The sequence below is a fragment of the Silene latifolia genome, chromosome Y (assembly GCF_048544455.1).
Source record: "Silene latifolia isolate original U9 population chromosome Y, ASM4854445v1, whole genome shotgun sequence".
Taxonomy (NCBI): Eukaryota; Viridiplantae; Streptophyta; class Magnoliopsida; order Caryophyllales; family Caryophyllaceae; genus Silene; species Silene latifolia.
In genome coordinates this window covers 312,906,192-312,919,932 of record NC_133538.1, presented here as the reverse complement: position 1 = coordinate 312,919,932, position 13,741 = coordinate 312,906,192, and the positions used below count along the sequence as shown (strand labels likewise).

General features: G+C 33.7%; 1 protein-coding gene across 1 annotated transcript; it reads right to left on the bottom strand.

The window, feature by feature from the left end:
* Positions 1 to 2,237: 2,237 nt before the first annotated feature.
* LOC141627321 (linoleate 13S-lipoxygenase 3-1, chloroplastic-like) lies at positions 2,238 to 11,890 on the bottom strand. Its single transcript, XM_074440636.1, has 8 exons — positions 11,288 to 11,890; positions 8,495 to 8,775; positions 5,535 to 5,775; positions 5,044 to 5,367; positions 4,759 to 4,952; positions 4,370 to 4,671; positions 4,013 to 4,276; positions 2,238 to 3,199 (listed from the first exon to the last, which is right to left on the bottom strand). The coding sequence occupies exons 1-8, from the start codon at positions 11,667 to 11,669 to the stop codon at positions 2,896 to 2,898; spliced, it is 2,292 nt and encodes a 763-aa protein (XP_074296737.1). The 5' UTR covers positions 11,670 to 11,890; the 3' UTR covers positions 2,238 to 2,895.
* Between the last annotated feature and the right edge of the window lie 1,851 nt (positions 11,891 to 13,741).

Below are 13,741 nucleotides of genomic sequence, written 5' to 3'. Positions count from 1 at the left end.
CAATGAAAATTACTCTGTATATATTATAGACTGTAAACATTAAACTATTCATTTAAAGTTGATTCGAACTCTTTTTGTTTGATTTTCCCTTTTTCATGTACCCGAATAAAAAATTATACTGTAATACTTTATATAATGACGTGAGAGGATATAGAAAACGGAAAGAAAATAAGATGGCATCACTAGGTGGTAAAGAAACTCGGAATCACCCTCTCACATCTATCCATGAAATATATGTATGCATGTGAGAGGGGAAATCGAGTCTCAGTACCATCTAGTGGTGACCTAATATTTCCAAGACGGAATATGACTTCGTGTAACAATAGCGTAGAAAATGTAATCTAAAGAAGTAATAAAGATTGATTGATACACAAGTATACTACAAGTCGTACGTAGTTTATGATCATGGATGTTTGCTTTTCATCAGTTTTGTTGAAAACAAACGAAATAATCCATAGAAGATAGAAAGTTCGATGTGAACCTAACTAAAAGTTGATAATGCAAAAGTTTGACATTTTGTTCAGGACAAAGTCAAGGAGAGGTTGGTATAGTACACCACGGCATGCAAATATGCAATGTACTACTCCATAATAAGGAGTACTAAGTCTACTACTCCTAGTGTATGTCTCACACAAGTTCGACGCAAGTTCGTAATTAGTTGCAAATAATCCCTCCGTCCGGTCATTTATTTACCTTTAATTTTGGTACAAAGACCAAAGAAAGAGGATGGGGGTCAATTATTGAATGATAAGTAGACCAAATTGAGTGTATAGGATCATATTGCTCATCAAAAGCATTACCAAAATAGAATGGTAACAATAAAAGAATATTTGCGTCTTGAGTACAAATTTTGGGTCATTCAGGTCCGATCATTTTATCGTACTAGTAGATCTTTTTCACCTACAATAAGAGAATATTTGCGTCTTGACTCTTGAGTACAAATTTGAACATATAAAAAGGGTTATTACTCACCGAGACATGGATAATTTTGTAAATATCTCTATAATTCGACTTTTTCTTCTTTGGAGCACATTTTATTTTATCGAATACACATTCGTTTTATATTGATAAAAGAATATATTATTTGTTATCACCAATATTTATCATCGTTTGCATGATTTAACAAATACATGCATGTGTATAAGTTTCACTAATTGTATTGGTATAATGCTTCAAAGTTCAAAATAAAGCACCAATGATTAAGAGGACGTATCATTATCAATCAATAATCACAATTGATTTACAACCAGACGACTCTCAATATAGTTCACTAACCTAAAGAATCTCAGTCACTATCTAAACTTAATCAACACATTTTGTTTTATTTACTCTTAATTTCTTGCAACTGACATCAGAATCTTCCATAAAAACTTGGTAGGTCGGACCAAATTCACTTTTTTTTTTTATCTTTTAATCTTAGCCGCCCAAATAAGTTTGTTACTGAAATAGATAGTAATAGAAATTGTATTATTGCATGCATGTATGATTAATATTGCATCTTCTAGAATTTTTAAAAAAGTTGATATACATATACTACCTAATATGCTACTTAATTCTTTGACCTTTTTGTCCTTTATTATTTTCATATCATTGTCTTCTTTTTCTTACGACGTACATTTTCCGTCTCAGTTATTTATTTATCTTTTATATTATTGCGAGGAATATTTTAATTAAAGCTAAACAAATAATTGAGACAAAGGGAGTATAAGGAATTGTCTGATTCTAGAATAAATTATTAATTAAATTTTGAACGAGGTGCATAATTTCGTTAGACTTGTAAAAGATGTTATAAAAAGTTATGTGATAAATGTGATGAAACAAAAAAAATGTTATAAAAAGTTATGTGACGTCGATCACCAAATAGAATTAGGTTCTAATAAATAATAATAAAAATTTTTAAAATTATTACAAAATTTTATTTCTCGTATATACTACGATTGTAGTAACTTAAAACTCCGTACATACTATTGCCTCTCATACAGATCAAGTTACCGGTAACCTACAAATATATAAGGATAGTTTTAAAATAACGATAGTTTGGTCTGAATGTGAAGTACTATATATATATACACAAATTCTCATTTGTGACGGTCATATCCGTCGCAAACTTGCGACGGCTCAAGTATTATCTACTTGGATAGAAAAAGACAAGTCATTTGAGATTCCCTATACTTTGTCTTATCTACCCAAGTGGGAAAACTTGACTCATTAGAAATTTGCGACGGATATATATAATGGTTCTAATATGTTTAACCATTCGAATTTATTCAAAACAATGCGGCTCATTTACAACCTGAGTCCTCTAATAAGCCCACTAAGGCTCTAACACTATATATGCATCAAGTAATCATAGGATGAAGCCCACTTAAATAATGAGCCCAATGTTCAAAAGGATAACGAAAGGACGCCACCGAGTGATACTGAGTGTCTCGTTTTCCGGGTTCAAATAGTAATGCTATTAGGCACACCCCTACAAGTAACACCCGGTGGAGAGCTAGGAGCCATGAGCTCATAAGGTATAATCCCAGCACCACACCTATTCCTTAAACTCGGATCACGGTTCCGCCTATCAATCTCCTTCTCTATCCTACGCATCTCAGCCGAGAACTCAAAGAACTTCTCTACAATCTCGACATCCCTAGTCCAAGTAGACGGTTGAGTCCGCTCCCCCAAGTATTCCTCATCAGGAGAGTGAGTTGAAAGCGTGTCAATTACCGCGATAAACTTGCTTGTTTGTAGCACACTAGGTAGAGCAGTAAAGTAGAACTTCTGTGGATCAGCTAAGAAGCAAGCGTACTCTGAGTCGTTCACATCGGGTATCAAACGACGCATTAAAACCGGCCTGTTTGGGGCATACCCGCCATATGGGTACTGTCCGAAATTCAGGGCAGCATGCTATGCTGAGGCTAACCATATGAGTATAGTCAAGATGTTAGTGAGGTCCTCTGGAGTTTTTAGGTCCGGCCACCAGCTCGCATTGCTGAAGTCAGCGTGGCCGACTCTTACAGCCTCGTCGTACCATGATTGAAGCTCTCTGTCCTCGGCAACTAGACTAGGTTCTGTGTAGTAATGGGTCACGTAGTCTCGAACCCATTTAGTAATTGCATCCCATATTAAGAGTCCATCTGCTGCGTACGGGTAATCCTTGATCAATAGCCTTAATCCATGTGGTTGTGTGCTATCTGGTACTGCCATTCCTCTGAATTCAAACATGATAAACAATTTGATTAGCAATTCGCAATTATTAATCTAAAGTTAATATGAATAATTATAGGATATTCTCTATGTACCTCTTAACTTTTTCGTTGATGTACTCATCTTTTTTTGCAAAATACTTGACTGTCAATAACTCTTGGCTACAAGTTCAGAATATGATAAAACTTTTTTTTCAAATTGACCGTCTTTAAGAGGTCTTCAGTTTGAAAAAGAATTCACCTACCTCTCAACTCTTAGTCGAGAATTATGGTCCGTCAAAGTTTACTCGTTTAAAAAGCTTTGACCAACCATAATTACCGGCTACGAGTTCAAAAAGCGGTGAATTGTTTTTTTCAAATTCAAGGCCTTGACGAGATAATTGGTTTGAAAAAAAAATTACCGTTTTCTGAATTCGTAATAGAGAATCATTGTCGGTCAATTTTTTTTTTGTGAAAAACGAGGGTAGACCTTAGAAAACGAAAAAATTCAGGGGTACACGAGGGAATATCCCATAATTATAATAGTTGGGTCTCAACCATCAAGTTAAGGTTTTAGTTTAGATGGTTCATCTATCACGGTATCAGAGCAGCGTGTATCTCATGTGTGGCTCCGATCAATTAGGTACAATTTGATTAGCGATTCGCAATTATTAATCTAAAGTTAATAGGAATAATTATAATAGTTGGGCCTCAACCATCAACTTAAGGTTTTGGTTGAGCGGGTTCATCTATCATGGTATCAGAGCCAGCGTGACCATAGGTCATGGGTTCGAATCCTGGCAGCCTCAATAACTCACGAAGTGGAATAATTAGTGTACCTTTGAATAAGATCAGAGGGAAGGCCTTGCAAGTCAAAGCGCCAAGTTTTATAGGCAGCGGCACTAATCTCCATAGCATAGCGGCCAGGGGTGAAACATTCCTCGATAACTCCACCACAGTTGATTAAGCTTTGCCGCGCAAAAGCATTGATATGCAATGTATATCTCATGTGTGGTTCCAGAAGTTTGTAAATAGGATGCATACAACTCAATCGTCTGTGAGCCGATAAGATGAATGGTTCTAGTGTGGCGTGCGTCCTCAACCTGATTTAATAATTGACAGCAAGATAATTATATAAAGATGAGTCGGGTTAGATTTTGAAAGGCGTACTTAGTACGTAATACTTAGTTACTTACCAATGCTGCACAAGTTGGTGTACACCAGCGTCGTTAGCACAGACATGGGCTTTGGCAATCTGCCACATCCAATTAGTGGTGGCATCAACTGCAGGATTCAGAACCCTTTTCGACTTTGAGTTGTGTCCTGAATGCGGTAGGCTGAGTTCAATGGCAATCGGCTTTAGGGTTCCAAGTGAGGTTAAGAAAAACAATGTCCTCGTTGCATAAGCTTTTCGGCCATCCTGACCATTTATCCGATCTAAGAAAGGCATATAAATGTCATGGTAGTCCACAATGTACAGCCTATTTGCATCCAAAGCCTGCCAGAAATGGATTATAAACTTCTCGTGATGAAATTTACAAGAACGGAAAATATGGAAATTAAATGTCGTAATTATTGTACGTACCTCTTGTACTGACATCCCATCAAGGTAGCCTAAAATGTGGTCTTCTTTGAGAGCTGATTCAACAGGACCGTGATGTTCTGGATCGAGTTTGCTCACTGGCGGAAAACATGTCATTCTCTCGATACTACCAGGGTTAACACCGGCTATGAATTGTCGTGCAAATTCATCATCTCGCATCCATGCCATTTTGTCCTCTGCCATTCACACAGTACAGTAATTATTTTGTTAGCACATCGAAAACAATTCCTACATATCAAGGGTGGGTCGAATTTGAGCAGTGCTTACTGGCAATTATCAAGGGTGTGTCGAATTTGAGCATGGCTTGACTTGTAGTACGTATTTTGGTCACAAACTCTGGCAACTTCTGAAGATTATCTTCATGCAAACCTAGATTTATTAGCAATCCTTCATTAAAGAGAGTATCAAGATGCTGAAACCCGGTGAAGTCGTACTTAGACGAAATGTTAGTCGTCAAGGACGGTAACAAATTATGAAGGACTGCTTTAAGCCTGCAGAATGAAAACGTCCCTGCCTTTGCCTCTTCAAATTGTTCGTCCCTTGGTACATATATCGGTAATGGCTTCTCCACTCGCGTCTCTACTCTTTTATCTACAATAACATTTCAATTAGTTGGTTTCGTGTAAGACTGTCGTATAATACACTAAACCTTAATATGTCAAGTTTAACCATTATTTTCTCCAAATATTTTCATGTTCACTTTAGAAAATCGATAATGAAGAAATAATAATTGAGTCGATAAGAGAGTAATGCATTACCAGTTTGAGAAGGAGGGCGTCCAGTGCGACAACGTCTGGGGTATGGAATATTTGGACCACCAAGGATGGGTCGGGTTAATTCGTAATTTTTATCCGGGTTACCCAAATCATTATAGACATCATAATCATAAATCCTGTCTGATAATTTCCTCTCTCCAACTTTGCCATCACCTCTTAAATCTTTAAGCTCTTTCTCCCTTAATGCTCTTAGTCCAGCTGGAGTCTGGTGTGGTAGATATGGCTGCACAAATCGATTTTACATGACGACTTGATTAATTTTGCGAAATAATAATCACAAATTCTTAGAAGTCTATGTTCAAACTTGGTACGTATAAATGGACGTTAAAAGTCTTAAAACTACCATCTTCGATGTAAATCTAATACGGAATAGTATCAAATATCGGAAACCCAAATTGAATTATCTGGAAGCAGACTCGATAAAATTGAAGTAAAGTGAACCGAATTAGAATTAATTTTTATTTATGGGGAAAAGATATACCCCCTCCTATTCTAAATAACCTCTCTATTTTTTTTTTCGTCTATTCACAAAAATCTCCCTATTTTCTTATTTGGCAAACTTTTATACTTATTTTAATCATCTCACCTTACAACAATACCCCATAATACTCATACTTTATCTTATTTTAATCACCTTACCCCACAACAATAATTATTTTAATTACCTAACCCCACAACAATACTTATTTTAATCACGCAATACCTTCCCTCTCTCCAATCTCCTACCCCACTACAATACTTAACCATATAATACTCCCCTCCTTTAATTTCCGTGCCCTCCATCAAAGGGAAGGGTTATTAAGAATAGGAGGGAATATAAAGTACAGGGTAACAATGTAACATGGGAAATGCTCAAACTTATATTTTATTTTATATTTTTTTATTAATTTTTAATTTATTAATTGTTGCCACGTCATTAAAAGTTAACATTCCGTAGTACCCTTTAATGTAACAGAATTCTAACTTAATACCAAATATGAAAGATGTTAAATCTCTAAATAAACCCAATGAGTATCAAAACCAAAAAAAAAAAAAAAGATACCTCTAAAAGATCGCATGCTTTTTAAGCAAGGCTCCCGTACGTGGGACTAACTCCGACTACCCAATCAATTTGGCCTTAAAAATAGCACAAATTTTCATTATAGACGGTACATATCCGTCTATAATTAAAGACGGACCAAATATAATACCACATTTCTAATAGGATAGACAATAAGTGGGTGGTGGACTGGTGGAGGCCAAAATATAACCACTTTCAAACTATTTGACCCGTCTATAACAAGACTATCGGTAAAAAGATAGGGTAGTACGTGGTAATCAATTGAGTCAACTGTAGCAACTACCAAGCAACAATTACACTAATTACAACCCCAAAACTGAAAATTATGACAAGATTTTTTTGGTCTGAAATAATAAGACGAGATTTTATAACCATTTTACAGTTAGATGTGGTTATTATTGAAAAACAAGTTACCATAAGCTCTAAGTCTGTAACAACTAACAATGATTTTACTATTATGACTACATTTAACAATAAAATGATCATACCCGTCTAAAACAAGAATTTACAAAAGATCATATGTTACGGCAATCCGTATTTACTCAAGTCAATTCTACTTGCATGAATTTCTCGTATTTATTATTCAAGTCAATCAATTATTCTATACCAAGGTTTCAATATGCAAATCGTGAATTTCGTGCCAATTGAATACTTACATAAATTGGAACACATTGGACCTAAAAACACTCTCAATTATTCGGTGTTTACCTTTCCAATGTTAAAAGTCCGAAAAATAATACTCCCTTCCATTTTATAAGTCGTTTTAGAGAAAAGTCAAATTTTCTTTAATTTATCGTTTTACTTTTACATATACTATGAGAAGAAAATAATTAATGTGCGTTATATACTAGACAATTCAACATTTTCATCCATTTGATTGGTGTAAATCAAATGTTAGTAATTATACATAAATGATACGGAATATTTTTATTTTTTTCAAAAATTCCTCTTAATTCATTTGTTATATGCTAAAACGACTTATAAAAAATGCGGAGTAACAGAGGGAGTACCTAAGTATTATCAATCCTCTTTAAGTTTTTGAGAAATGCTTCGTTGTTCTTTCGTTCGAGTCATTAAATATACATTATCTTTTAAAATGTACGATAAATCGTAAACTAATATTTTATCAAAGTATTTACAATCATAAATTATGGGACAAGTCGATTTTATAAGTAACTATTCGTTTAATGCTAATGCCGTCTCACAGGGTAATATCGTACCATAACTACTGATTTGTGTTATGTTATGCCATGGGCATGTGCCATGTGGCAAAAGTTCTTTATTAAATGAGATTGGAAATCAGTGTCAGAACAATAATAATAAAATTGACTTAGTAAACATATGAAGACGAAACTAACATGCATGAACAAAAGACAAAAAGAAAACGTAAAATATGAGTTAGATTTTTCTCCGCATGCAAACCATGCATGAAATATTTTAAAAACTAGTGTACTACTTACGTACCTTATTTTATGGAAAAATATGCTTCTACTTAGAAAGTCTTTGAATGATTGCACCCAAGAATTATTTAATGCTACTAGTAAATAAGATTTTTTTATACAAAGACATCATCTTACAGTTTAAAACCATCTCACCGGAAATTATTTATTAAATGAATAACTACTTCTGTCCCGGTCATTTTTTTAGCTATTTTATTTTGAGTTGTCTCAGTCAATTGTTTACGTTTCTATTTTAGGAATACTTTTGATTGACAATTTGATTATTTATACTCAATTTGATTCACTTGTCATCTTATAATTGGTCTCGTTCTCTTTTCTTGGTCTTTGTGCTAAAAACAAAGATAAATAAATAATTGAACAGAGGGAGTATTTGAGTAGTAAACATGCATGAAATACTAAAAAAGATTACTACTAACGTGTACCTTATTATGGAAAAATATACGTCTAGTTGGGAGATCGTTGAAGGATTGTACCCAAGAATTACATGGAAAATGAAGAGGTCCACATGCAAAACCTTCAAGTGTAATACTCTCTAGGTAAAACTCTTGTTGATGTTTATTGGTAATTAATATTGCTCCTGGTATTCCAAAATTACCGTCCACCATAAATTCTGCCAAATAACTTACTTTTTCTGCTTTTAAGTTTGATTTTTTTGACCAATCTTTTAATATTGCTTCACCACTTTTCTTTGGTCCTCTAGCTCCTGCGTACAATAAACATTTTCATATTACTATTCACGTAATTATTATAAGAAACGGTTTTATTATAAGTGTATCGTGAAAGCTTTCACATACTAGGTATTATTTCATTAATCCATATCTTTCTCTTTCTTTTTCTATTCGCTTCAAACTATCTTATCGTGTAAGACAGTTTCATGTGAGACTTACTCATTATTCAAACCTAGATGTTGAAAGTCGTCCGAGTTTGAGTTGAGTAGGACCAGACAGAAAAAGCATACCCTAACGAATATGTTGTGCGGAAGCGTGAATATCCTCGTGTTGGGCCTCTGCTGCACCGGTGTCCACTGTCCATAATAGTACGATATTGTCCGCTTTGGGCCAAGCCCTCACGGATTTACTCTTGGGCTCCTTCCCAAAAGGCCTCGTACTATTATATTTTGTAGATACTTATAAAGATGATCTTCCATCTTTATTCTACCGATGTGGGACAAGGGTTTGCACCCTAACAATCCTCCCCTCAAACCAAGGACCATCATCTTGACTCGGACCTTGACCTTCATGGAGAACTCCCCACACCATGCAGCCCCATCACCTAGACACCCGCATCACCAAGTCTTGATAACCTCCCCTTAAACGACACACCATGTGTCTCATGGGGCTTGTGCTACACTTGCGTACCAAACTCCTCTGCATCCAATATACCCTGGACTGGGTCCGAATCCACCGCCTCAGCACGTCACACCGGACCGCCTTTTTTTGGACTTACCATGGACCGCTTTTGTTGCCTCCATTAAGTCTCAGCCCACCTCGCCGGGTCGCTGACGATCTTCTCTTGGACGGCCTGTCGTCTCATCACCGTGAGACCATGTCGCTTCTCGCGAACATATTAGCTCTCCCTCGAGCTATAGGAGTTCCAAGTCTTATAGTGTACATCCACCTTCAAGTCTTGGCTCGATGAATCTCGTGTCTAGCCCAAGTAGAACCTTGGGCTCGATACCACTTGTTGTGCGGAAGCGTGAATATCCCCGTGTTGGGCCTCTGCTGCACCGGTGTCCACTGTCCATAATAGTACGATATTGTCCGCTTTGGGCCAAGCCCTCACGGATTTACTCTTGGGCTCCTTCCCAAAAGGCCTCGTACTATTATATTTTGTAGATACTTATAAAGATGATCTTCCATCTTTATTCTACCGATGTGGGACAAGGGTTTGCACCCTAACAGAATATATGTCGTATGAGTTGAATTCAGTAATTAATTTAAACCCGAGATATTTTAATTATTGAATTTGTTGTACAAATTCGACCAACAATAAGTTGTTTCCTTAAATTGGTGAAAGTAGAACATTTGACGTAAAAAAGTGGAGGAAATTTGATCGTTTATATAGATCAATTATTACCATATTGTATACCACAAGTATACAAACATTATTTGGTGGAATCAGAAAATAAAGTGTTTCTCTTCACGTATTGGAATCTCATCATAGAGAAACGTGGAATTTGTCGGCTCAAAAGAATACAATAAAATAGAGCTATTGTAGTTAAGGACGCCGGTCATTTATTTATATATTTCATTTTAGAGCGTCTTATTTATTTATTTACGTTTCTATATTAGGACGGTTTTCTATGAAAAATTTGATGATAAGCATTTATTATGTTTCATTTGTCATCAACTAACACCACCACAAGTGATTCCTCCCTTGTTCTTAGTCTTTATGCTAAAATCAAAGATAAATAAATAATTGGGATGGACGGAGTACAAAACTAAATAGAGAATAATTTATTAGATATCAAAAACATGTTAGGTTTTTTTTTTTTGTCAGCTTCCACTACTACATAAATTAATACTCCATAAGCATTTTATTAATAAGTTTCATTTTCCAACGGGTGTTTTACGATAAATTGCAAAATAAAGAACGTTGACTATATGGATATCCCAAATTATAAGATTAAATTGTTTTATATGAGAATCTCTTGACAAATGATAATGCAATGATACGGAGTAATTTTTTTTAAAAAAATCACAAATAATATAAAATGGTTCACTTATAAAAAAATGGTCTATATCAAAAAGGGAGTAGTAAGTAGTTATGAAAAACGGTAATACAAATGTTTTATGGTTTATGCCAAAAGCAATTACCGGTCTAACAGAAGAATGGTCGTAAATATTTTATTATGAGATCGTCTTCTACAATAATAAGTGATCATCTCATAGTTTTAATGTAAAATAACTTGTTTTCCCAAAATTAGACTCTATGTTTAGCAATTAATAAATGTTCCTTATCAAATGGCTTTTCGAGACTTTATTATAAGACGATTTTTTACGAAATTTGTTTAGTTGTTTTTTTTTTTTGGTAAAGGAAATTTGTTTAGTTGTTGCACACTCCTATATATTAATGATCTACAACGTGATACATCCCATAATACATTTACGTACAACCAAGAACATAAAAAGACATAATATAACAACGGTTTTCTAACGTGTGCCATATAACAATTCAAGTTATTTAAAATGAAGAAAGAAGAAAAATATACGTACTTTGATCAATCTCAATGCTAACAAGTTGAAGAACAACACCTCTACCAATCTTATCACCCAAATTATCCAATTGTTTAACAAGGGTTTCCTTAAAATCTTCCTTAATCTTGTTCCTCACCGTAACGACGGCACTAACCTTGATTTCACCATAATTAGAATGATTAGTACCCAAATAAGACGGTTCCGACGACTTAATCACGTAGGAATTATCACTAATTACAGCCTTTGGTTGCACCACTAATCTTCTCTTTTTTATAGGAACATTATGAAATGGGTAATTTCTAATATTATGTGATATTTGAATTAATCTAGTTGATGATGTTAATAATGATGATGAGTTTTGCATAATTGGTGTCCCCATAATTTCTTTAACTCCTACCATTTTATTTACAACGTATAAATATAAAATATTATTTGAGGAAAAAATTGAGAGGTTATGCGGATGAAATTTTCTTGTTTTTTTGGTTTTTTTTAGGTATAATATTTAGTGTTTAATTTGGATTTGAGTGTGTGTGAGTGTATATATAGGGAAGGAGAACTATGGTGATAGGTTAGTAAGAAATGTTTAGTCAACACGTTTAAAGTTACGAGAAGAAATGAAGAGACTAAATTACTGAATTTTAAAAAATATTTCGTCAGTCACGTTTATTTGTTTGTCTATTTTATATTAGGTTCGTTTCAATTATTTGTTGTCGTTTTATTTTACGATTATCTATAATGGACGATTAAATTTTTCACACTTAATTTAGTGTACTTGTTATCTAATAATTAGCCCTCGTTCTTTTTTTTTTTTCTGATCTTTGTATCAAAACCAAAAACAAACAAATAATGGAACGGACGGAGTAATTGTGAGTATAAATTAATGGGTTTGAAAAAACTCACATGTGATAATGAATATTTGGCTCTTAGTGATTCGCCAATCTATGTCAAAATAATATGATCATATGATATTTGTAAATCGCACCGAATGAAATATATAGAGTTTCGAAAATGAAATGTCACTTTATAGGAATAATAACGACTTGCAAATATGTTGTATAAAGTTGCAAAGGTTGTTTATTCTAATTTAACAATATTGCATGCTATACAAAAACCGTTTAATTATAAATTCAAAAAAAAAAGTTCAGAATTTGGGGCTCAAAAAGCTTTTTAACCAAATAATTAGTTTAATACTCCGTAAGATAATAAAATGTCAATATAAAAACATATCTCTCAAATTCATTTGACGACCCAGATCTGATGCTTATAAGATTTCATTAATACTTCGTTTATTATTTAAAGTCACTTACTCATTTTTCTCGTCAGTGCTTTACCTTTGATCTTGATACATAGATCAGGGAGTAGGAAGATGACCATTTGTAGCCTTCTAGGTGTTATTGAGTGACAAGTGGACAATGATTATACAATTCTTATACCATGCACCCATGTGTATGGTACTTCCTACTCCCAATATTAAAAAAAAAAAATTAAATAACAAAAGTCCCCCACTACTTAACAGTTATCACTTTCCATAAACTCTTTCTTTCTACTGTTTCAAACTACGTCTTCCGTTTCTATCAAAAAAAATCCTCCATAAAATTTAATTTTCCATCCAACACAGTGGTTTTGTAATCTTGATTCGAGTTTTGATTAATTAAATTCTAACTTATCAGGTATGTGTTAAAATTACTTCGTGTTTTGATTAATTAAATTTTAATTTATCGGGTTTGCGTTGAAATTACATAAACCCTAAAAGTTGTATAATACCGTAAATTAAATTGAGTTTTTATGTTTTATCTCTCATTATTTATGATTAAATTTGTGTTTTCGAGTGTGATATTCATCATATGACACTATCATATTCACTCAGAATTTAGTGAATATGATAATTTAATTTGATGAATATGTCTTATCAAGTGTGATATTCATCATAAGTCACTATTATATTCATTTTGATTTTAGTGAATATGATAATATAATTTCATGAATATGTAGTATTTAGTGTGATATTCACCTTATGATACAATTATATTCACGTTGAATTAAATGAATATGATAGTGTAATTTGATGAACGTGTGTTATGTAATGTGATATTCATTTTATGACACTGTTATATTCACTTTGAGTTTAGCTAATATCGGTCTAATTTGATGACTATGAACTGTAAATTTGATAAAACTCGAATACAAATAGATGAAAGAAAACTACGAATTTAATAAATTCAATAGGATTTTAAATTTGATAAATTGAGTAATTTAGAAAAGAAAAAAAAAGTATTGTGAGAGAAGTAGTGGGTAGTTTTTTTTTTTTTCCCCCCTAACTACCATGGGTGTATCTTACTCCCTACTCCTGGGAGTAGGATATAATTTGCCCCCTTATATGGATGATTAAATTACCTTAAATATTCTCAATATAAAAAGATAAACAAATGAATGAAACACGCATAAATGGAATAGTTAAATAAATAACCGGTC

Excerpts from the sequence above, each read along its gene's own strand:
- LOC141627321 (XM_074440636.1), bottom strand. The coding sequence starts at position 11,669 with ATGGTAGGAGTTAAAGAAATTATGGGGACACCAATTATGCAAAACTCA. Across the intron at positions 5,776-8,494 it reads GTATATTTTTCCATAATAAG|CCATATCTACCACACCAGAC; the intron begins GTACACGTTAGT and ends CGATTTGTGCAG. Across the intron at positions 4,672-4,758 it reads ATGGGATGTCAGTACAAGAG|GCTTTGGATGCAAATAGGCT; the intron begins GTACGTACAATA and ends CATTTCTGGCAG.